The following is a 23,295-nucleotide window of genomic DNA, read 5'->3' on the forward strand; positions in this document are numbered from 1 at the left end:
GGGTTTCAAACTAGGGTTAGGGTTAACAAGTAGGGTTTCAAACTAGGGTTAGGGTTTTAAAGTAGGGTTTCAAACTAGGGTTAGGGTTTACAAGTAGGGTTTCAAACTAGGGTTAGGGTTTGCAAGTAGGGTTTCAAACTAGGGTTAGGGTTTGCAAGTAGGGTTTCAAACTAGAGATAGGGTTTCAAACTAGGGTTAGGGTTTGCAAGTAGGGTTTCAAACTAGAGATAGGGTTTCAAACTAGGGTTAGGGTTTGCAAGTAGGGTTTCAAACTAGGGTTAGGGTTTTCAAGTAGGGTTTCAAACTAGGGTTACGGTTTACAAGTAGGGTTTCAAACTAGGGTTAGGGTTTGCAAGTAGGGTTTCAAACTAGGGTTAGGGTTTGCAAGTAGGGTTTCAAACTAGAGATAGGGTTTCAAACTAGGGTTAGGGTTTGCAAGTAGGGTTTCAAACTAGGGTTAGGGTTAACAAGTAGGGTTTCAAACTAGGGTTAGGGTTTACAAGTAGGGTTTCAAACTAGGGTTAGGGTTTACAAGTAGGGTTTCAAACTAGGGTTGGGGTTTTAAAGTAGGGTTTCAAACTAGGGTTACGGTTTACAAGTAGGGTTTCAAACTAGGGTTACGGTTTACAAGTAGGGTTTCAAATTAGGGTTAGGGTTTTAAAGTGGGGTTTCAAACTAGAGTTATGGTTTCAAACTAGGGTTAGGGTTTACAAGTAGGGTTTCAAACTAGGGTTAGGGTTTACAAGTAGGGTTACAAACTAGGGTTAGGGTTTTAAAGTAGGGTTTCAAACTAGGGTTAGGGTTTGCAAGTAGGGTTTCAAACTAGGGTTAGGGTTTCCAAGTAGGGTTTCAAACTAGAGTTAGGGTTTCAAACTAGGGTTAGGGTTTACAAGTAGGGTTTCAAACTAGGGTTAGGGTTTCAAACTAGGGTTAGGGTTTCAAACTAGAGTTAGGGTTTCAAACTAGAGTTAGGGTTTCAAACTAGGGTTAGGGTTTACAAGTAGGGTTTCAAACTAGGGTTAGGGTTTCCAAGTAGGGTTTCAAACTAGGGTTAGGGTTTGCAAGTAGGGTTTCAAACTAGGGTTAGGGTTTCCAAGTAGGGTTTCAAACTAGAGTTAGGGTTTCAAACTAGGGTTAGGGTTTACAAGTAGGGTTTCAAACTAGGGTTAGGGTTTTAAAGTAGGGTTTCAAACTAGGGTTAGGGTTTGCAAGTAGGGTTTCAAACTAGGGTTAGGGTTTCCAAGTAGGGTTTCAAACTAGGGTTAGGGTTTGCAAGTAGGGTTTCAAACTAGGGTTACGGGTTCCAAGTAGGGTTTCAAACTAGTGTTAGGGTTTACAAGTAGGGTTTCAAACTAGGGTTAGGGTTTACAAGTAGGGTTACAAACTAAGGTTAGGGTTTTAAAGTAGGGTTTCAAACTAGGGTTAGGGTTTGCAAGTAGGGTTTCAAACTAGGGTTAGGGTTTGCAAGTAGGGTTTCAAACTAGAGATAGGGTTTCAAACTAGGGTTAGGGTTTACAAGTAGGGTTTCAAACTAGGGTTAGGGTTTGCAAGTAGGGTTTCAAACTAGGGTTAGGGTTAACAAGTAGGGTTTCAAACTAGGGTTAGGGTTTACAAGTAGGGTTTCAAACTAGGGTTAGGGTTTGCAAGTAGGGTTTCGGGTTAGGGTTTCAAACTAGGGTTAGGGTTCACAAGTAGGGTTTCAAACTAGGGTTAGGGTTTTCAAGTAGGGTTACAAACTAGGGTTAGGGTTTTAAAGTAGGGTTTCAAACTAGGGTTAGGGTTTGCAAGTAGGGTTTCAAACTAGAGATAGGGTTTCAAACTAGGGTTAGGGTTTGCAAGTAGGGTTTCAAACTAGGGTTAGGGTTTGCAAGTAGGGTTTCAAACTAGAGATAGGGTTTCAAACTAGGGTTAGGGTTTACAAGTAGGGTTTCAAACTAGGGTTAGGGTTTGCAAGTAGGGTTTCAAACTAGGGTTAGGGTTAACAAGTAGGGTTTCAAACTAGGGTTAGGGTTTACAAGTAGGGTTTCAAACTAGGGTTAGGGTTTGCAAGTAGGGTTTCAAATTAGGGTTAGGGTTTCAAACTAGGGTTAGGGTTTACAAGTAGGGTTTCAAACTAGGGTTAGGGTTTACAAGTAGGGTTACAAACTAGGGTTAGGGTTTTAAAGTAGGGTTTCAAACTAGGGTTAGGGTTTCCAAGTAGGGTTTCAAACTAGGGTTAGGGTTTGCAAGTAGGGTTTCAAACTAGGGTTAGGGTTTCCAAGTAGGGTTTCAAACTAGAGTTAGGGTTTCAAACTAGGGTTAGGGTTTACAAGTAGGGTTTCAAACTAGGGTTAGGGTTTACAAGTAGGGTTTCAAACTAGGGTTAGGGTTTTAAAGTAGGGTTTCAAACTAGGGTTAGGGTTTTAAAGTAGGGTTTCAAACTAGGGTTAGGGTTTGCAAGTAGGGTTTCAAACTAGGGTTAGGGTTTCCAAGTAGGGTTTCAAACTAGGGTTAGGGTTTGCAAGTAGGGTTTCAAACTAGGGTTACGGGTTCCAAGTAGGGTTTCAAACTAGTGTTAGGGTTTACAAGTAGGGTTTCAAACTAGGGTTAGGGTTTACAAGTAGGGTTACAAACTAGGGTTAGGGTTTTAAAGTAGGGTTTCAAACTAGGGTTAGGGTTTGCAAGTAGGGTTTCAAACTAGGGTTAGGGTTTGCAAGTAGGGTTTCAAACTAGAGATAGGGTTTCAAACTAGGGTTAGGGTTTACAAGTAGGGTTTCAAACTAGGGTTAGGGTTTGCAAGTAGGGTTTCAAACTAGGGTTAGGGTTAACAAGTAAGGTTTCAAACTAGGGTTAGGGTTTACAAGTAGGGTTTCAAACTAGGGTTAGGGTTTGCAAGTAGGGTTTCAAATTAGAGATAGGGTTTCAAACTAGGGTTAGGGTTTACAAGTAGGGTTTCAAACTAGGGTTAGGGTTTGCAAGTAGGGTTTCAAACTAGGGTTAGGGTTAACAAGTAAGGTTTCAAACTAGGGTTAGGGTTTACAAGTAGGGTTTCAAACTAGGGTTAGGGTTAACAAGTAAGGTTTCAAACTAGGGTTAGGGTTTACAAGTAGGGTTTCAAACTAGAGTTAGGGTTTCAAACTAGGGTTAGGGTTTACAAGTAGGGTTTCAAACTAGGGTTAGGGTTTACAAGTAGGGTTACAAACTAGGGTTAGGGTTTTAAAGTAGGGTTTCAAACTAGGGTTAGGGTTTCCAAGTAGAGTTTCAAACTAGGGTTAGGGTTTGCAAGTAGGGTTTCAAACTAGGGTTAGGGTTTACAAGTAGGGTTACAAACTAGGGTTAGGGTTTTAAAGTAGGGTTTCAAACTAGGGTTAGGGTTTCCAAGTAGGGTTTCAAACTAGGGTTAGGGTTTGCAAGTAGGGTTTCAAACTATGGTTAGGGTTTCAAACTAGAGTTAGGGTTTCAAACTAGGGTTAGGGTTTACAAGTAGGGTTTCAAACTAGGGTTAGGGTTTACAAGTAGGGTTTCAAACTAGGGTTAGGGTTTGCAAGTAGGGTTTCAAACTAGGGTTAGGGTTTACAAGTAGGGTTTCAAACTAGGGTTGGGGTTTTAAAGTAGGGTTTCAAACTAGGGTTACGGTTTACAAGTAGGGTTTCAAACTAGGGTTACGGTTTACAAGTAGGGTTTCAAATTAGGGTTAGGGTTTTAAAGTGGGGTTTCAAACTAGAGTTATGGTTTCAAACTAGGGTTAGGGTTTACAAGTAGGGTTTCAAACTAGGGTTAGGGTTTACAAGTAGGGTTACAAACTAGGGTTAGGGTTTTAAAGTAGGGTTTCAAACTAGGGTTAGGGTTTGCAAGTAGGGTTTCAAACTAGGGTTAGGGTTTCCAAGTAGGGTTTCAAACTAGAGTTAGGGTTTCAAACTAGGGTTAGGGTTTACAAGTAGGGTTTCAAACTAGGGTTAGGGTTTCAAACTAGGGTTAGGGTTTCAAACTAGAGTTAGGGTTTCAAACTAGAGTTAGGGTTTCAAACTAGGGTTAGGGTTTACAAGTAGGGTTTCAAACTAGGGTTAGGGTTTCCAAGTAGGGTTTCAAACTAGGGTTAGGGTTTGCAAGTAGGGTTTCAAACTAGGGTTAGGGTTTCCAAGTAGGGTTTCAAACTAGAGTTAGGGTTTCAAACTAGGGTTAGGGTTTACAAGTAGGGTTTCAAACTAGGGTTAGGGTTTTAAAGTAGGGTTTCAAACTAGGGTTAGGGTTTGCAAGTAGGGTTTCAAACTAGGGTTAGGGTTTCCAAGTAGGGTTTCAAACTAGGGTTAGGGTTTGCAAGTAGGGTTTCAAACTAGGGTTACGGGTTCCAAGTAGGGTTTCAAACTAGTGTTAGGGTTTACAAGTAGGGTTTCAAACTAGGGTTAGGGTTTACAAGTAGGGTTACAAACTAAGGTTAGGGTTTTAAAGTAGGGTTTCAAACTAGGGTTAGGGTTTGCAAGTAGGGTTTCAAACTAGGGTTAGGGTTTGCAAGTAGGGTTTCAAACTAGAGATAGGGTTTCAAACTAGGGTTAGGGTTTGCAAGTAGGGTTTCAAACTAGGGTTAGGGTTAACAAGTAGGGTTTCAAACTAGGGTTAGTTTTTACAAGTAGGGTTTCAAACTAGGGTTAGGGTTTGCAAGTAGGGTTTCGGGTTAGGGTTTCAAACTAGGGTTAGGGTTTACAAGTAGGGTTTCAAACTAGGGTTAGGGTTTTCAAGTAGGGTTACAAACTAGGGTTAGGGTTTTAAAGTAGGGTTTCAAACTAGGGTTAGGGTTTGCAAGTAGGGTTTCAAACTAGAGATAGGGTTTCAAACTAGGGTTAGGGTTTGCAAGTAGGGTTTCAAACTAGGGTTAGGGTTTGCAAGTAGGGTTTCAAACTAGAGATAGGGTTTCAAACTAGGGTTAGGGTTTACAAGTAGGGTTTCAAACTAGGGTTAGGGTTTGCAAGTAGGGTTTCAAACTAGGGTTAGGGTTAACAAGTAGGGTTTCAAACTAGGGTTAGGGTTTACAAGTAGGGTTTCAAACTAGGGTTAGGGTTTGCAAGTAGGGTTTCAAATTAGGGTTAGGGTTTCAAACTAGGGTTAGGGTTTACAAGTAGGGTTTTAAACTAGGGTTAGGGTTTACAAGTAGGGTTACAAACTAGGGTTAGGGTTTTAAAGTAGGGTTTCAAACTAGGGTTAGGGTTTCCAAGTAGGGTTTCAAACTAGGGTTAGGGTTTGCAAGTAGGGTTTCAAACTAGGGTTAGGGTTTCCAAGTAGGGTTTCAAACTAGAGTTAGGGTTTCAAACTAGGGTTAGGGTTTACAAGTAGGGTTTCAAACTAGGGTTAGGGTTTACAAGTAGGGTTTCAAACTAGGGTTAGGGTTTTAAAGTAGGGTTTCAAACTAGGGTTAGGGTTTTAAAGTAGGGTTTCAAACTAGGGTTAGGGTTTGCAAGTAGGGTTTCAAACTAGGGTTAGGGTTTCCAAGTAGGGTTTCAAACTAGGGTTAGGGTTTCCAAGTAGGGTTTCAAACTAGGGTTAGGGTTTGCAAGTAGGGTTTCAAACTAGGGTTACGGGTTCCAAGTAGGGTTTCAAACTAGTGTTAGGGTTTACAAGTAGGGTTTCAAACTAGGGTTAGGGTTTACAAGTAGGGTTACAAACTAGGGTTAGGGTTTTAAAGTAGGGTTTCAAACTAGGGTTAGGGTTTGCAAGTAGGGTTTCAAACTAGGGTTAGGGTTTGCAAGTAGGGTTTCAAACTAGGGTTAGGGTTTACAAGTAGGGTTTCAAACTAGGGTTAGGGTTTGCAAGTAGGGTTTCAAACTAGGGTTAGGGTTAACAAGTAAGGTTTCAAACTAGGGTTAGGGTTTACAAGTAGGGTTTCAAACTAGGGTTAGGGTTTGCAAGTAGGGTTTCAAATTAGAGATAGGGTTTCAAACTAGGGTTAGGGTTTACAAGTAGGGTTTCAAACTAGGGTTAGGGTTTGCAAGTAGGGTTTCAAACTAGGGTTAGGGTTAACAAGTAAGGTTTCAAACTAGGGTTAGGGTTTACAAGTAGGGTTTCAAACTAGGGTTAGGGTTAACAAGTAAGGTTTCAAACTAGGGTTAGGGTTTACAAGTAGGGTTTCAAACTAGAGTTAGGGTTTCAAACTAGGGTTAGGGTTTACAAGTAGGGTTTCAAACTAGGGTTAGGGTTTACAAGTAGGGTTACAAACTAGGGTTAGGGTTTTAAAGTAGGGTTTCAAACTAGGGTTAGGGTTTCCAAGTAGAGTTTCAAACTAGGGTTAGGGTTTGCAAGTAGGGTTTCAAACTAGGGTTAGGGTTTACAAGTAGGGTTACAAACTAGGGTTAGGGTTTTAAAGTAGGGTTTCAAACTAGGGTTAGGGTTTACAAGTAGGGTTTCAAACTAGGGTTAGGGTTTGCAAGTAGGGTTTCAAACTATGGTTAGGGTTTCAAACTAGAGTTAGGGTTTCAAACTAGGGTTAGGGTTTACAAGTAGGGTTTCAAACTAGGGTTAGGGTTTACAAGTAGGGTTTCAAACTAGGGTTAGGGTTTGCAAGTAGGGTTTCAAACTAGGGTTAGGGTTTCCAAGTAGGGTTTCAAACTAGTGTTAGGGTTTACAAGTAGGGTTTCAAACTAGGGTTAGGGTTTACAAGTAGGGTTACAAACTAGGGTTAGGGTTTTAAAGTAGGGTTTCAAACTAGGGTTAGGGTTTGCAAGTAGGGTTTCAAACTAGGGTTAGGGTTAACAAGTAGGGTTTCAAACTAGGGTTAGGGTTTATAAGTAGGGTTTCAAACTAGGGTTAGGGTTTGCAAGTAGGGTTTCAAATTAGGGTTAGGGTTTCAAACTAGGGTTAGGTTTTACCAGTAGGGTTTCAAACTAGGGTTAGGGTTTTAAAGTAGGGTTTCAAACTAGGGTTAGGGTTTGCAAGTAGGGTTTCAAACTAGGGTTAGGGTTAACAAGTAGGGTTTCAAACTAGGGTTAGGGTTTACAAGTAGGGTTTCAAACTAGGGTTAGGGTTTGCAAGTAGGGTTTCAAATTAGGGTTAGGGTTTCAAACTAGGGTTAGGGTTTACAAGTAGGGTTTCAAACTAGGGTTAGGGTTTACAAGTACTGTTTCAAAGTAGGGTTTGGGTTTTAAAGTAGGGTTTCAAACTATAGGCTGCTTAAACTTAAAGGCATGCTTTATTGAGGTTTGAGGCGTGGAGTCGCACTGCATGTTCTTCTTGCTTCCACATTGGTCGTGATCACAAGCGTCGCCTTGTCTTTCAGGAGATGCCTGCAAATGGCCAATAGGGGGCATCGAAGTGTACTCCTCGGATGAGCAGTGACCACGCCCGCTGTTCCTGTCCAGCTGTCACCTTAACCCAAACCCCCCATCCCCACCCCCAACTCAAATGCACAAAAGTTGGCTTTGAAGCGCTTTCGGTACTGCTGTTGTTTTCTTTTACATTTGTACAGTCATCGTTTCTTCTCCTTTGTATGTTGCATGTGTAAGACGGACCATGTATATATTTGTATTATTTACTTTATCCAGTTGGGTTGAATGAATGCAGTAAAGAAAAAAAAGTTTGAAACGTATCCAGAAACATCTTTATTAGCATTTAAGTACAAAAACATTTTGGGTTTTAGTAGAACTTGCCAAGTATCCCAAGTGGCACTTGGAAGGTTGTCCAATGGAGCGACCTATAAAACTAGGCCTTATAGGAAAATGTTCAAAGTTGCCTTTTTTGGGCACCTTTTCAATTAACACTCATTTTGGCGGGGGTATTTCCGCGTTTGGGTTCATCTCTGCACCAGTCGCACAAAGGCCTGCACCAGGTGGATGATGGGCTCCTGGCCCTCATGGGCACCCTTGGAGCCTGGCGTGGGCGGCTTGGCCTGCGGCGGGCACAGGAGGACCCCCACGCCGCCGCCGCCGCCGCCACCACCCGCCGGGGACGACGGCGATCCGCGGCGGAAGTGGCGCGACAGGCTGGACAGGAGAGTGCTCTGCGAATGAGAAAGTGGAAACCATGTTCAAAATAAAAACTATATATACACCATCATAAAAATCCCGTCGAAAAGGGTCTTACCAGCTCAGAGCTGAGTTCCTGCTTGAGTCGCTGCTTGTCTCGCGGCGAGACGGTTGCGTCTTTGAGACAGCGCAACGCCTGCGACACCAACACATAGAAGCAGTTCTCCATGGTGAACATCAGCAGGGACCTCAAAAGAACAGCCGAGACCACAAGACGCATGTTTAGGGCATCCGCGCAGAACGGCCGCGTTGCTGGCGCGGGTGAAACGTTCTCACTTGAGAGCCTGGATCTCCTCGGAGGAGGCGAGAGAGACGATGCTGAGCGAGGCGGCCTCCTTCTTCTTCTCCATCTGACGCAACGCACACAAACTTGTCACATCCCGCGCGCGTTCCCTAGCGTGTGTCGGCGGTACCTCGGTAAGCATGCTGAGCGCCACGTTGACGGTGGCCAGCAGGGTCCCGAAGGACGGAGACACGTCGGGATCGAAGGCCGGGGCCGTGAAGCTCAGAGCGAATAGCGTCCGGTATGGCGACAGGTCCATGCACTACGTACGCGTGCGCGCACATTGAGAGAGACAGAGAGAAAAACACGCCCACTAAAGTTACTATAAGCAACCAATCTACAGAAATACTTCAATGAAAATATTTTTGGACTACCACTTTGTTGAACCTCCTTCACCATAATTCCGATTTCCACAGATTCCCAAAATTCACACCATGGGGGCTAGTATTTTTCTCATTCCAAAAATTCCTCATTCATTTCCGATGAGGGGGAGGTTCCCACACAAATTGTTTCATTTCAATGGCCCATTCAACACTCACACATGCATGTGTGTGTGTAGTATTGGCGCCGTACCTGGTCCAGTATGATTTGGCAACAGTCGGGCGTGAAATGTTGCAGGCTGGCGAGCGTCTTGCTGAGGATTTTGAGCAGAGCGCACTGCACGGCCAGCACGGCCTTCTGCTCTACTTCGTCGCGCTCGCATCGCCCCGTCGCGCCCGACGCCGGCGCCTCCTTGGAAGGCGTCTGCGGTGGCCGCTGCGTCCTGGGGAGGGGGCCGGGGGGCAACGACTCACCATTTTTAGCCTGAAGAAGGAACATTTGCACTTACTGTTTGAATAGGACAATTTGATTAGCACACAATTGAGCCCAACGCTATGCCTGTGAGAATTATTGCCTGCTCTGTTTCGCTTATGTGTTGCTGCTCTGTGCGTGTTCAAGTAGTACATGTTTGAAGGTTGATAAATATTGTAATATCAATGCTCACCTCTCTTAGCCCATCTATAGCATTTCACATTGTGCCTCCACCCCTGCATCAGTACACCAAGGTGTCCCTCAAGGCTCTACGTTTGGAACCCTCCTCTTCACCATCTACATGCTCGCTATGTTTTAGCATTAGCATTAAACTAAATTGACGGCCAAGCTGCATTTTTTCTTTCTTTTTTTTAAATGGACAAGTAATTTTCTGTTTAGTTTTGACAGAAAACATCAAGCTGTATTAATTAAACAGCATGAAGCCAAGTTTTTTTTGAAGAATTGTTCATGATCTACCAAACTCTTGTGAACTTCACGATCAAACTTGGAAAAACTTAGAAGTCGGGTCGCTGATGATGGCACTGCTGTAGATGTGTAAATGTTTTCATTGCTGGATGACTTAAGTATGCATGTCAAACTGTGGTTGTATGAAAGTGCCGCTGGGGAAGGCGCGCCAGTTGAAGGCGGCGCGTGGTGGTCACCTGGAGGTAGTGGTGCAGCATCTTCTTGCTGTGCAGCAGGTACGTGCACGTCTGACACAGGTAGCACAGATTCACCTGAAAGCACGTCGGCACGCTTCAGTAACAAGTGGGGGAAGATGTCGCCTGCTACGTTAGCTTCTGGCGCTAGTTCCCTCCCGCTTGTCACTTAAATATTTTGTGTGTGTGTGTGCGCTGTTTTTTTTAACATGCAATTCGTGGTTGATTTCATGTTAATAACATTTTTCATCTGGACAAATATTTCTAAAAACTAAAGTGAACCCTAATGAGTCGCGCCGGACCGGATTCCTCCGGGACTTGCCTGCACATCGTGGAGCAGCTTGGGCAGGTGGAACTGCCACTCGTCGGAGAAGCTGGAGAGCTGCAGCAGGAAGCCGACGGTGTGGTCGGCCTCGTCCAGACAGGCCAGACTCTGCACGGTGCGCACGGCGTTCAGACACTGAGCGAGAGGAGGAGGCGGCAAGTTAGCGCCGGCGTCGTGTTGGGGGAAAAAAAAAAAAAGAAAATCACGGGGCGCCGCCGCACCTGCAGGATGCGCTCCTGGTGCACGCCCACAAAGTCCAGCGCCTCGTTGATGAAGTTGTAGCGCAGCGTCTTGAGCAGACTCTCCATCAAGGACAGGCACAGGCGGTAGACGCCGGGCCAGCAGGCGCAGTCTTGAGATTTGCGGCTGAAACTCTGCTCGGGAGAGCACGCGCCATTTCACGACACAGGCCGAGGGGGAGCAAACAAAAAAACGGCTACCTGTGACGCTCCGTTGTTGGAGACTTCATAGACGCTGAGGAGAGGAAGACATATCGTTTGGATGACTCCCGCTCCAGCTACGGCTGCTGCCCCCTGGAGGAGGGAGCAACGATTGCATGTTTGGCGTGACAAAGCGCCGCAAAGTCACACTTGGGCTGATGTGAATATATTGTCGACATGTAGCTAAAGCAGGATGTCGATGCGGGTCGGGCACTGTTTTGGGGCGGCGCGTGTGCATGTGCGTGTGTGTGCGCGCCGACCTGCGGCGTGCGCGCCAGCGTGAGCAGCAGGTGCAAGGCGGCCTCTGTGAAGTAGAGGTTCTGCTTGGAGCGCAGGCTGAGCTCCGTGGCGCTGAGCACAGACGGCAGCACCGGGACCTTCCTCATCACGGCCACCCAGTGCTCGCCGTCCTCGTCGGTGCGGCACAGCTCCTTGGCCAGGTGCAGCGCCAGCACGCACACCTGACGGAGCAAAAGGGCACGGCTGAGGAATTAAAAAAAAAAAAAAAAAAAAAAACACGCCAACTCGGCCCGATGGATGAGGAGGACTCACCCCGTCCTTTTGGTCTTTGTGGGGTCCGCGGGGGAAGTCCGTCTCCATGCTGTCGTCGTCGTCGGGCGGTTGAGCTGAGTGCCGCGCGTGACGAGTGCTGTCCCTCAGCGACAACGCTTCGTCTTTCACCGTCTCGCACACGCACGACAGCAGCTGGGGCAGCTGCGACACCTCGCCGCCTGGGCCGCATTTTCACGTCAGCCATTTTGATTTCTCGGGGATTCCCCCCCCCCCCCCCCTCTTCTTTAGGTCTGCATTTGCCGTTTTATAGCTTATTTTATTCAAATCCAGTGTCCCTCTCAAACACGGATGTTAAAATGTTAAGGGATTCAAGCAAAAATGTAAAAAAAAAGAAATAAATATCTACATGATATTTTATAGGTGTGTTTTTCGCATGATGTCTGCTAAGGGTAGTAAAAACCTTGAATCTGCAGCACGGAGATGAGCGCCGACAAGATTTTGGCTTTGGTCCTGTCCATCATCTGCTGGTCGGCCTGCAGGACGCACTCCAGCATGAGCGAGAGCGGCGACAGGATGTCGGGCGCGGTCGCCACCACGCTGGGGAAGAGCAACGACAAGAAAGGAGACCGTTCCAAAGCCTTGAAGGGGACGCGGGAAACGAGACTTTTTCACAGCGCTCACACAAATAGTTGGATCCCCGGATCGTCCGCCCTCCCCGTCGAGTGTGAGGTTAAACAACCAAGTAAATCTTTTGTTATCTGCTATTGGAAATTGAATTTAACGAGACAAAGTACATTTAGGAGAGATGTTTGTTCTTTGCGGCAGGTTATTTTAGCTAACAAAGACTAACAAAATAACTAAAATTGGAAAAAAAACCTTTTTGTGAATGAAATCAAAAACCACAATGTTTTTCAAAGTGAAACTGCATCATTTTGGTACTGCTATCCATCTGTACAGAGGGAAGGGAGTCAAACAGTCTTTTGACAATTGTAGTTTACTTTACGACAAAATACTTTGTGACCATTTATCTTGCATTTGAAAATGCTTCATATAGTAAAAAAAAAAAAAAAACTAATAATAAAACTCAAAAACTAAATTAAAACAAAGCATTTTCGAATAAAAGCCAACAAACATGCTCTAAAGACAAATGAAAACTGACTATAAAAAAAAAACCAAAGGTTGGCACATAAATCCCCAAACTACCTGGTGTCAAATCCCTTTTTTTTTTTTTTTTTGTACCTTCTCCACTGCTTGAGGAGGACGAGGAGCAGCGTGGCCGTCATGGAGCCGAGGCGGAGACACGCCACAGACGAGGGTCTGGTCAGCTGAGCGACAAAGAAGGCGGAGTTAAGCCCGAGCGGGCCGAGCGGCGGGGAGGGCCGCGGCCCGCCGCGCTTGCGACTCACGGCGGCTTTGGTGGCGTCCAGCACGTCCATAAAAAGCTTCAGCTTCGTCTGGTCGTCAGTCAGCTGCATCACATCCGACTGGGAGGAGGGGGGGGGAGAAAAAAATAAAATAAAAAAATGCATTATGGGCTGATTCCAAACAACGCGCAACATTTCCCACAACGTCTTGGGCGTACGCACGTGTCCGGTGGCGAGGATGAGCAGCATCCGCCAGGCCAGGATCAGCATGTGCGTCTGCTCGGGGAAGTAGCACACGCCCTCGTCCTCCATGGCCGCCACGTGGCACACCAGCGACTTGACGTACTGAGACCAGTACTCGTAGCGCCGCGCGTTGGCGAACCTCTGCAGGCCGTCCTTCAGAGACGGCTCCAGCGAGCCGCTGGCGCGCACACACACACATGCGGACGCGCTCGATTCAGGGCAAGGATTCCCCATCACTTTCGACGATCGGGCGCGCAGCGGAAAATGATCTGAATTACACTGATTCGTTCATTGTTTTCTGACTATGATAAGAGTTTCAAAATGTGACTTTTTCAACCAGGAAAGATGACCACCAGGTGAACTGCAATCCAAGTTCCCCTAATTGGTCTAAAAATGAGAAACTATTTCAGTTTCTATACTTTTGTCAGGTGACATTTTTCAGATGGAAAACCGGCCGAGCACAAGTTGGGAGAGCAATTTTCTCGGGTAAAATGGCACTATTTGCGTGTCAAAGACACACACATCACGCTTAATATGATGAGCAAATAATCACATGACATGAAAAGAGGGCATTATGCTAGAAAAGAACAAATGCGTATTTTCTGCTTAGAGGGAGACAACAAAATCACACAAAGAAGACGCAAGTCTTTTACAAGGTTATGAAATGGGTGGTATTAACTTACCTGTGGACGTAAAAGATCTCCAGCCCGACGATTTTCATGACAAAAGCGCACGTTTCCAGAACGCAGGGCTGCGGGGAATAAGTCCGCTTCGTGAGGTTGCATATTGCGTTTACCGAACGATGGTTTGAAAGCAGAAAGGACTCACCTCGGTGGTATCTGACGGTGGCACCAGCGTTCCGAAGAGGGGTGTGGTTAAATTCTCCCAAAATCTGTCTCTGTGTTTCCACCCCCACCCGAAAAAAAAAAAAAAAAAGTCAGGCGATGCTACAGTTTGTCATCACCAAGCTAGTGCGAGCGGCGCCACGTTTTTACTTTGCGCGCAGGACAGAGATGGCGCTGTCGCGGCGGTCCTGCCACAGCGCCAGCAGGAAGGCCAGGGCGGCGCGGTGGAGCAGCGGGGGGCACCAGTACTTGCCCTGCTGCTTGGAGTCGATCAGGTCCAGCACCACGTGCAGGCAGCTCCACTCGCCCAGCAGGAACTCCTGCGGGGACGCAAAGACGGGCAAAGCTCCGCCAGATGAGCGCCGGGCCTCAAAAACGGCACGCAATCGACCGCTGTTACAATTCGCAAACATCCAAGTCATATCCCGCTGATTTATTTTGCATCATTTTTTTTTTTGGGGTATTAGATGTTTGACTCCAAATAGGCAGCAAAATTTGATGACTGAACTTAAGTCCACTGCACAAGGTCGGCGCTTGAGCAAAACACGTTTGAAGCGATGAAGGTGCGAAGACAACTACGCCGAACCTTGGAGCCCTCGTTGCCGTCTTTCACCTCCAGGTTGAGGAAGAGCTCGATGAGTCCCGGCTGCGTTTCCACGGCGACCGTCAGGAATTCCAGGATCATCACCTTGATCCTCATGTCCTCCGTCTTGCTCTGCAGACGCGTGAGGAAGGCGTCGCGGATGGCGGCCGCGTCGCTGCCTAAGCAGGCGTAGACCGACATGGGGGCCACCTGGCGGGGCCACAGGCGATTACATCACATTTAACTTTACTCTCATGGGCGCACGGGGCAGATGGCACCTAACCACGGCTGTAGTGTGTACAGTGTTGTTTTTGTCAACGATGACCAGACGTTCGAAATGCATGACCGGAATCCTTCAAAATTTTAGAATGCCGAGTTTTTCAAGCGTAGGGCAGCTCAAATAAAGCATCAAATTAAAAAAAATAAATAAATAAAATCCAAATATAATGACGAGGGCGCCTTACCGTGGCCAGACGCTTGAGGAGCTGGATGGCGAGCCTGGGCAGCGCCGGGTCGTGCTTGTGGTAGATGTACTTGGCGAGCACCACCACCATGTTGTTGCCGTGGCCGCCGTGCTGCGTCAGGGCCTGCTCCAGAGGCGACGCCGCGTCGGACGGCGGCTTGAGGCGGATGGCGTTGTTGGTGACCGAGAAGGCCAGCTTGACCGTCTGGATCAGGACCTGGCCCGGGCCCTCGGAGCCGCAGCTGCGCGCGGGCGACACGAGACTCCGTGAGATGTTGATTATTGTTTAGGGGGGGGGGGGGGGCAAAAGCGCTGCGGAGGACCACTTGTGGACCTGCTGGGCTGAGCGGCCAGAACCACGTCGATCTTGTCCACGCCCACTCCCATGATGTTGACCACGGCCTGCCCGGCCTCCGTGTTGGCCAGGCTGTAGATGCATAGCGACTGCAGGGTGGGCATGCTGCAAAAAAAAAAAAAAAACATCATCATCATCATCATCATCGCCTATTAGGGCTGGGCGATTCATCGATTGCAGCAGGATGTAACCTGCCGACAACTGCAGTGGGATTCCTAATAACTCAACTGCAGCAACTCTATGTCTACACCACCCACAAATACTCGTTTATGGCAATGCTAGAGGAGCATTGATGTAAACATTGTACATTAAATTAGACGGCTGCAACTAACAAATATTTTAATAATCAATTCATCTGTCGATGGATGAGCTTAAAAAATAATAATAATTTCCTCATCTTTAAAAACAGTCAATTATGTCAACTTGACAGTGGAGCAAATGCACAAATTGATGATGATTCAGTTTCTGTTCGGGCTTTAACAACCGGCAAAAACGGTGATCATTGTTTTCCAAAATAAAAGCAGATGGTTGCAAATGTCTTTTTTTGATTCAACACAAAGATGAGATCATCAGTCTGCTTTCATGGAGGACGACAGAAATTGTTGCTTTTTTTTTCTTACTGAGGCAACAGGCGTCATCAGTTATCGATTAATCGTTGCACCTTTATTACATTACAATGCACACAAAAACAGTGTACATTCCTTGACAACTGTAATGACTACCAGGTATTTTGAATAGTATTTTGCCACTGGATGTTTGTCTTTCCCTGTATTGTTATTTACATTTTGTTTTCCATTTAAAATGCGTTTTATAAAAAAAATGCCCTTCATTTCATGTAACTGTAGGGAACCTATATTGGGATATAGACTGAAGTCAAGACTAAATTTGCCTGTATCGGGATATAGCACTAGTCCCAATTAATTGATGGATTGTAATCCATGCTTCTGTAAAAAAAAAAAAAAAAAAATACAAGCATATCAAAAACCATCTCCCAACAACCTCACGATGCGATGTCATACCTGCCCTGGTCCTCCCCGTCCGGACTCAAGTTGAGGATGGCGTGGATGAGCTCCAAAATGAGACAGCCTGCAGCGGCACCGCGCAGAGCAGAGCAGGGCAGAGTTGACTTTTGCACAGAAAGAGGAAAGAAAAACAAAAACAAAAAATGCCTCCGAAAGGCGGCAGCTCACCGATCCTCTCTCGGACGCCGTAGGTGCTGTAGCGCCACTTGTGGTAGGTGGGCAGCATCTCCTTCAGCACCAGCAGCACGCACGGGATGAGTCCTTTGTTCTGAGTGCTGCCCAGCTGACCCTGAGGGGCAACAGCAGCCAGCTTTGCGTGCCTCCGGACATAACAAGCGTGACTCACCTTGACCAAAGTGGTGACCAACTTGAGGAAGGCCACGGTCACGGCGTACTCGCCTCTGGGCTGCTCAATCTGGACCAGCAGGTTGCCGTAGTTACCCGCCTTCATGCCCTCCGCGCTGTAGGGGAAGCAAGACCAAGACGTTCAAGAGCGCCGCTGCCTGCTGCCCGGGCTCTGAATGAGAGACGGACGGACGGACGGGACGGGACGGCACCTGACACACTGGGCCATGCTGCTCACAGGGTTGGAGGAGAACGGGAGGAAACCCGTGCGCTGCAGGCTGGACCACACCTGAAAAGACCGAGAACAAGTGAGGACGCGCGGGGGGAGCGGGGGGCACTCGGCGCCGGGGGCCAAGCGTCGGCACCTTGCCGGGCATCCTGGCGGCCAGCACCGACAGGCACTTGACACACGAGGCGATCACGTCCACCGGAGGGTTGATGACCGACGTTAACCTGACAGATGAGCACACGCATTGTTACGTTCGCGTCTTCCAAAGACGGTTCTCACAAACGACAGAAGGACCTTGAGAAAAATGAGACGAGGCCATTTCCACAAATAGTGATACATAATCGGGCTCTATATTTGCAAATGATTTTTGGGGTACGATTGTCATTTGTAAAAACTCGATTTAAAGAGCACTATAAAATGGACTCTTATTGAAACTTTTCCTCAGCAAAATCAAGACTTGACTGTTAGTTGTCAAATTACAACTTTCTTGCATCATTATGACTTTGGGGGGGGGGGGGGGGGGTAAAATTTTGACTTTTGCGCTAATTGTGGTAACTTTTCTCTGGACTTTTTTCCTCTAGTAAGCAAAATATTTAATGACTAAAAATAAAATAACTTCATTCTCGCAGTATTGACTTCAACTTTGTGAAAAATGACTACCGTACTTTTGAAGTCATGACTTGTTTTTAGTAACAAAAATTACTTCAAGTTTTTTCCTCTATAAAGTAAGTTATCTGTTTATTCTTATCTTTTCTCTCTCAAATACTTTTGTTTCATAAAAAAAAAAAAAAAATCAGTAATGTTAAAACATATGTATGTAGTTACTTTTAAAACTACCATCCTTCTCCTCAATTAAAGTAGATCAATGAAAAAAAAAACATTACAACTCATATGATTTAATGACGTTCTTTTTTCACGTAATTATCATTCCTATGAAATTACAACTTTTAATTCCCTAAAATGGTGATTTCTACCAAAATGAAATTGCAACTTTTTTCTGATATGATCAATCTCAAAATAGACCATTTCTTAAGTAAATGTGTCTTTTTTGGTTTTAATTCATGCGGTTCAACACAAAAAAAAAAAAAAAGAAGAGGGCGACTCCTTATTTGAAGGCCGCTATTTGAGGGAATGCGGTGCGCAGAATAAAAGTAAAGCAACGGGGTGTGTGCGAGTTTTACCTCTGCAGCAGCATGTAGATGCGCGAGGTGAGGGGCAGCAGGCAGTCCGACACGGTCCAGTCGGTGCTGATGATCTTGTGCACCAGGTCCAAGATGGGCTTGGCGCGGGCGCAGTGCACCATGACGTCTACACATCATTGGCGGGCAGGCGTGAGCGGGCGCACAAAAGTGCTGCAACACTGAAAGGATCCATGGGGCGTACCTGCAGTGGAGACAACATGGAGCAGCATCTCCACCTCGCACGTGAACAGCGTCCAGGAGCTGTACGAGTAGTCCCAGCGCACCACGTAACCTTGCTCGCCGCCAATCATCACCTGGCCCAGAATGCCTTGTGGCATCCACAGGTTAGTCTGGCCCGTACCTGGGTGTGAAGACCAAATCTTGATATTAGTGTTCCTTTTCCAATCAACGATCTGCTTTATGGAGTAGAAGTTCGAATGAACAAACCGAGCGGGTAGAGAAGTTTGGGAGTTTGTCTCCGCCACAGTGTCTCGTCCTCCTTGGCGATGATGTCACTTGGCTTATGCTTGTACGCTTGCGTGAAGAAGGACATTTTATCCAAAAAGTTGTACACCTGCCAAATAGGAAGGAACAACATGGCTTTTTGGAGAAGACTTGTTGCAAAAGTTTTCATCCCCACCCTTTTGCTTTGTACGCATTGTTGCAGAAAGATTTTTAAATGGATTCAATAATTCCATCGCTAATTCTACACCTAGTTTCCCATATGGACAAAGCAAAACATTTCTTTCAAGATCTTTGCAGAGGTATTAAAAACAAAATAGAAATGTTGCATGTGCAGTAGTCAACTTCAACTTTTTCCGCATTTTGTTGTAATGTAATTATATATGAAGAAAAACAATCGAAATATTTTTGATATTTTTATAAATGGATAAAAACAAAAATGCCAATAATATATACCATACAGTCACCGCCTTAACATTTTCCACTTTTGTAAAAAAAATTATTCCGAAAGTAAGTTTGGAATATTTCTCACACAATGCTCCATAACTGCAAAATGAACACATTGTTCTTTCTAATGTTTAACAAACTTTTTACGAGTTCAAAGAAATACAAATATTGGGTGCATAGTATTTTACTTTTTTATTGCTTAAAAATTAAAAAGCAAATATCAAGTGTGCTATCCACCCCCAACTATCCCTTGCCGCACATAACGGCTTGATTCCAAAATGTATTCAATTTTCTTTTCCGTAAAACTCTACAAATAAGACCCTTTACTGACAAAATCCTGGTGTGAGCATTTTACCTTCTTAACAGTGAACTTGTTAGACAGCAAGGCGGTGAGGAGCTGCAAAAGCGGTGCGATCTTGTGAGGGAACATCCCGACAGCGCTGTCAAGGATCATTCCCAAACCCATGTTGGGTTTCTGTAACAGGATTCCAACAAAAGTTACGCAATTAGTCCCGCAAAGACCCCTTAATAACGCAGGTCGGCGGCGTCATTCACCATTTCCCAGAAAACTTCGGCCAGGCTGGGCGCAGAAAGGACCTCGCAAGCGGCGTCAATCAGGTGGGGGCTCTGCGACCCAGCACTGCCAGTCTGCCAGAGGTAAAAAAATATATAAGCAAGTAGGTATTTTCTTTTATACAACTCTTCACGGAGGACTCACAAAGTGCTTCACATAGTTTGATTCCTAAACAGGTTTTGATTTTATGAGCCAAGTTGTCCAGGGTCACATTCAAATGAAAGTTGTGAGCTTTCTAGCCATTACTTGTAGTCAAGCAATCACGCACTGCACATCTGTACTGTCAGGATTAAAAGGACAATAAATCTGGAGGTCAACTGCAAGAATGTCATACAGAATGAGATGCCTTCGAATTAGAAGCATGTAGTGCTTTAAAAAAAACAAAAAAAACAGGATGGGCGCTGAGATTGACCCTTGAGGAACACCACGGCAAAGGAAGACAGATGTCCTCAGATCAATTTGATGAATACGGTATGAGCCAGTTAAGGGCGGCCCCTGAGATTCCGAGCCAATCTCTCAGCCTATCTATGAGGTTATGCTGAATGATGGTAAGAAAAAACGTGAGACATGGGCGGAAATGCTTTGTGAAGCAAGCTGGCATACCTGCAGGCTTTCTTCTTCGAACGATGTGATGACAAACGACAAGAGGCCGTAGATGCACATCTTGGCTGTGCTCGCTGTGCACTGCGGCGGAGATTTAGAAAAGGACTTATTTTATCCGTAGGGAACACTGATGACACCCAAACTGATCAAGTTGGCGCTGCCTTACGTTATTCCCGGAAACCCCCAGGCCTTTCAGCATGGCGGCGAGGTACTTGAAGACCTCCAGCTGCAAGGCGGTACTGCCGATCCTCCGGACCACGGGGTTGGATTCATCGGGTCTGAGCGTGTGGCGCAGCAGGACCCAAGCCAGCAGCACTGGCCCGTGGTGGGGGATGTCCCCGAAGGTCAACAAAAGCTGGTCCATCTCCTGCGAGCGAAGGCCAACGAGACAGAAACAGGACATTTCGTGAAATCCAATAAAAGAGCTGGACCGCTAATTTTGTGGCCACGCTCAAACCTTGACAACGTCGGGAACACTGGAGAACTGGTGCTGCTCCGTGCAGTCCTCCAATGCGCATTTGTGAAGGAAGTCTACATCCATGCCCTCCACCAGGATGAGAGCGCTCAAGTAGCTGCACGCCACCAGGGAAGAAAACGAGACGTCAACATGAGCTTACTTTCTGTACAGGTTGTCAAATACGGTGTATTATTTTGGGTTTCATTTCATTCCTCTATTGGAGGAAATGCGGAATCAACAAGGGAATCAAAGTGTTCGGACCCGATGCGATCGACCAGCGCGTCCATACTCCTGTCCACAAGGTGCCTGTTGGTCTGGCGCAGACCGAAGCCCTGCTCCTTGAACATCTTGGTGAAGGCCAGCAAGTCGGCCGGGCTCATCTCGAAGTAGGCGTAGTACAGGAAGACGATCTCCAGCAGCAGCGACTGCTCGCGCAGGCACTGCAGGAACCAGCGCGACACCTGCCGCTCCGTCTGAGGGGCGGCGACAAAATGTTTAGCGCGCCGTCTTTTCAACACCCCCGTCCCCGTCCGTCTCCGTCGGACGTGCGGCCGAGCGTCACCATCAGGTTGCCGTGGGTTTCCCACGTGGGCGCCTCGGCTTTGAAGAGGCGCTGGAACTGAGCCTGGTAGCCGCTCACCAGGTCCTTCTCCAGCTTGTTGACGCAGTTGGAATACTCGGCCTTGCCAAGGAGAACAAAAGCCGTGTTACAAAAACCCAACAGGCGTCACACGCTTTTGGAGTGGCGGTGGCGGGGCGCCGTCTTCTAACCCTGTAGGGGTGTCGCTCATCTTGGAAGTACGTCAGCAGCAGGAGGACGCAGCGGAGCAGACACATGCGCTCCTCGTAGTAATAGTCTGCAACCTGTGGATGCGCGCGCGCACACACACACACACTTGAGTTAAAGTGTTTTTTATTTAAAGCAACAGAAGATATTTACCAACCTTGAGCAGCAATGCTTGACTTTGCCGCTCATCCTTTAGCACAACCTGCGCACCAAATGAATAACGTAGGCATCACTCGAGTTCGCCCGTGCCTCCGTTTAAGAGCGACCGGCAGCGAGGGCTCACCTTTAAAGAATCCCGGGTTCCTCTGTAGTCCTCCTGCAGGTAGCACTGCAGCAGCTGCACGCTCTGCAGCTCATCCAAGCCCTGTCATCACAACGCGACATGTGTCGTGTTCAACAAAAACTGACAAAGGGCACATCAAGTGCTTTTTACAGAATCTTACCAGGAGCTTACTGAGCCTAAGACCAAAGTCCTTCAGCGGCTGCGCGACATCTTTCTTCTCCTTCACTTTGCTGGCCGAGGAGGAGCTAGATGCGTACAATTGCAGTCATTTCCTTTCCTTAGCTGTTTTGAGATCATAAAAAACAAACAAGCGTACCTGGGTGGCTTGTAGTAGCTCAAGCCTCGATGCAGACGCTCCCAATGTGTTTCTAGCTCCAATTCGATCTGGGCCTGCAGAGAACATCAGGTTCGTTCATGTTTTTGCATGTGTGTGCATCCATTGTGTCAACAATCCGGCTGGATTTACACGACATGGCTCAAATGATGCAATTCCTTTATTTATTTTTTTTTTGCTCTTAAGTGGCACAATCGGGATATATGCATCATGCGAGTGTAAACAGGAAAAATAGATCAGGAATATGATAACTTCAAATCGGAATTAGGCCTCATTCAAATGCCGATCAAAATCTGATACACGTAAGAGAGGAATATATGCATGTGAATATTGCCGAATTTGCCGTATACTCTTTGCATGTAAGCATAGAGAGTTTAGCTCCATGTGCTGAACTACCATTTATTTGAGGGATTATACTTACCATACAATTTTGGTTAAGTTCAGTTAGCTCATCAGTGGCGTTTCACATTATGCATGCAGACTTTCAGTACATGAAATTACACGGTTTGGTTGAACATTTCAGTGTTTATATACAGAGTACGTTTCATGTGTATGCAACAATGAATGTAAACACAAACATCAACTATGTAAACAGACAGCCAAAACTATCCGACATACGCATAATTGGAAATGGTCACATAGGCTGGGGTTTATGAATAATAAAATCAAAATCATACAGGCTCTCTCAGCGCAGAACGTCCCAGCAGAATGGTCCATAACTCTCGACAGCTCCTATGGGAAGAACATTATGAAGGACGTTATGACCATAAAGCCATCACAGTCCAGTTGACATTATGTAAAACAATCAAACGCAAAACAAATGTATCTTTTTCTTTAGCAGAAACAGAAGTTTTGCAAAATCAACTCAGCTTATTATAAAGTATGTATTGTTTCAATATTTGGTCAACAGGCTGACGCCAATTCGGTACGTAGAAATTATGCGTCAAAAATGAGTGACGTAATGAACAGTGCGCCAAATACTGCTCCAAGAACTTTTTAAAAATTTAACTGAAGGAACTTGAGTCCACTTTATAAAATCCTTATAAAGTCATCAGAAAGTATTGAATGAGTCAATGATTTCGAAAAGCCCCCGAGTTTGACACCTGTGTCTTAAGAAATTGCTTGAATGTGCCATTTTTTTATTTAACACAGATAAAATCTAAAGCCTCGTGGGATTGGTTCGGCGAACGCTTTTGAACTAGAATCGAGACAAACAGCCACGTCTTGTGCATTCGGTGTATCGAAACGCAGAATTGCCATGTTTTTAATAGCCTTACTAAAACTCCACGCCGCCAAGCCATTCAAACGGTTCAACAGTTAGCATTGTTGCTAAGCTAAGTTAGCGTGGCGCTAAGACACGTAAAAAGCTGGCAAGGCCGTGGGCGAACGGGGAAATATCCTACCAAAAGGCGATCTGGTGAGCTAAGTACTGCTGCACAAACGTCACTTTATTTTTGACAATTTTCAAAAAGCGTGTCATCCAAACGAGGAAAGTTAGCATAAGTTTGCGGCTCATTGCATACCTGAAACTCATCGCCGATTCCGCCATCTTCGACGCTGCGCCGTGATTGGCTGGTGTGCTATGACGTCGAGCACACGCTCGACTTCTTTGTCGTCATGTCCGTGGAGTTGTACTGCTTCACCGCCCTCTTGTGGACGGCAACTCAATAACGTCACACCGGTACTTATTATAATCGGTGTAATATTACAAATGTACA

General features: G+C 46.0%; 2 protein-coding genes across 9 annotated transcripts in view; one reads left to right on the forward strand and one right to left on the reverse strand.

Moving 5' to 3' along the window:
- Positions 1-7,548, forward strand: part of cdk5rap2 (CDK5 regulatory subunit associated protein 2) — a 43,359-nt gene extending 35,811 nt beyond the window's left edge. For all 8 annotated transcript variants that reach the window (XM_086052918.1, XM_086052917.1, XM_086052916.1 and 5 more), the window contains one exon: positions 7,244-7,548. In XM_086052918.1, the coding sequence (XP_085909044.1) occupies positions 7,244-7,302 (59 nt within the window). In that variant the 3' untranslated portion in view covers positions 7,303-7,548. The remainder of the gene's footprint in view (positions 1-7,243) is intronic.
- On the reverse strand, positions 7,542-23,205 carry nup188 (nucleoporin 188). The gene is made up of 43 exons (XM_086052919.1): positions 23,101-23,205; positions 22,255-22,309; positions 21,560-21,633; positions 21,404-21,488; positions 21,244-21,324; positions 21,118-21,162; positions 20,945-21,037; positions 20,736-20,855; positions 20,435-20,646; positions 20,174-20,288; positions 19,883-20,083; positions 19,717-19,797; positions 19,095-19,187; positions 18,895-19,014; positions 18,078-18,204; positions 17,833-17,991; positions 17,631-17,757; positions 16,586-16,673; positions 16,433-16,509; positions 16,222-16,336; positions 16,044-16,164; positions 15,873-15,939; positions 14,833-14,958; positions 14,500-14,740; positions 14,039-14,245; positions 13,603-13,772; positions 13,436-13,505; positions 13,291-13,358; positions 12,587-12,785; positions 12,407-12,484; positions 12,240-12,325; positions 11,461-11,597; positions 11,040-11,218; positions 10,748-10,948; positions 10,488-10,580; positions 10,269-10,421; positions 10,045-10,182; positions 9,726-9,800; positions 8,845-9,075; positions 8,402-8,533; positions 8,265-8,338; positions 8,047-8,176; positions 7,542-7,963 (listed from the first exon to the last, which is right to left on the reverse strand). Exons 1-43 carry the CDS (start codon positions 23,124-23,126, stop codon positions 7,757-7,759), a joined length of 5,277 nt encoding a protein of 1,758 aa, XP_085909045.1. The 5' UTR covers positions 23,127-23,205; the 3' UTR covers positions 7,542-7,756.
- Between the last annotated feature and the right edge of the window lie 90 nt (positions 23,206-23,295).

This window comes from Filicampus tigris, chromosome 15 (assembly GCF_054856515.1).
Source record: "Filicampus tigris isolate MCC_2025a chromosome 15, RoL_Ftig_1.0, whole genome shotgun sequence".
Classification (NCBI taxonomy): Eukaryota; Metazoa; Chordata; class Actinopteri; order Syngnathiformes; family Syngnathidae; genus Filicampus; species Filicampus tigris.

Coding starts and splice junctions, on each gene's coding strand:
- nup188 (XM_086052919.1), bottom strand. CDS start 23,126: ATGGCGGAATCGGCGATGAGTTTCAG. Junction 21,634..22,254: donor GTTCTGCGCTGAGAGAGCCT/GTATGATTTTGA, acceptor TGTTCTCTGCAG/GCCCAGATCGAATTGGAGCT. Junction 20,647..20,735: donor AAACCCACGGCAACCTGATG/GTGACGCTCGGC, acceptor GCCGCCCCTCAG/ACGGAGCGGCAGGTGTCGCG.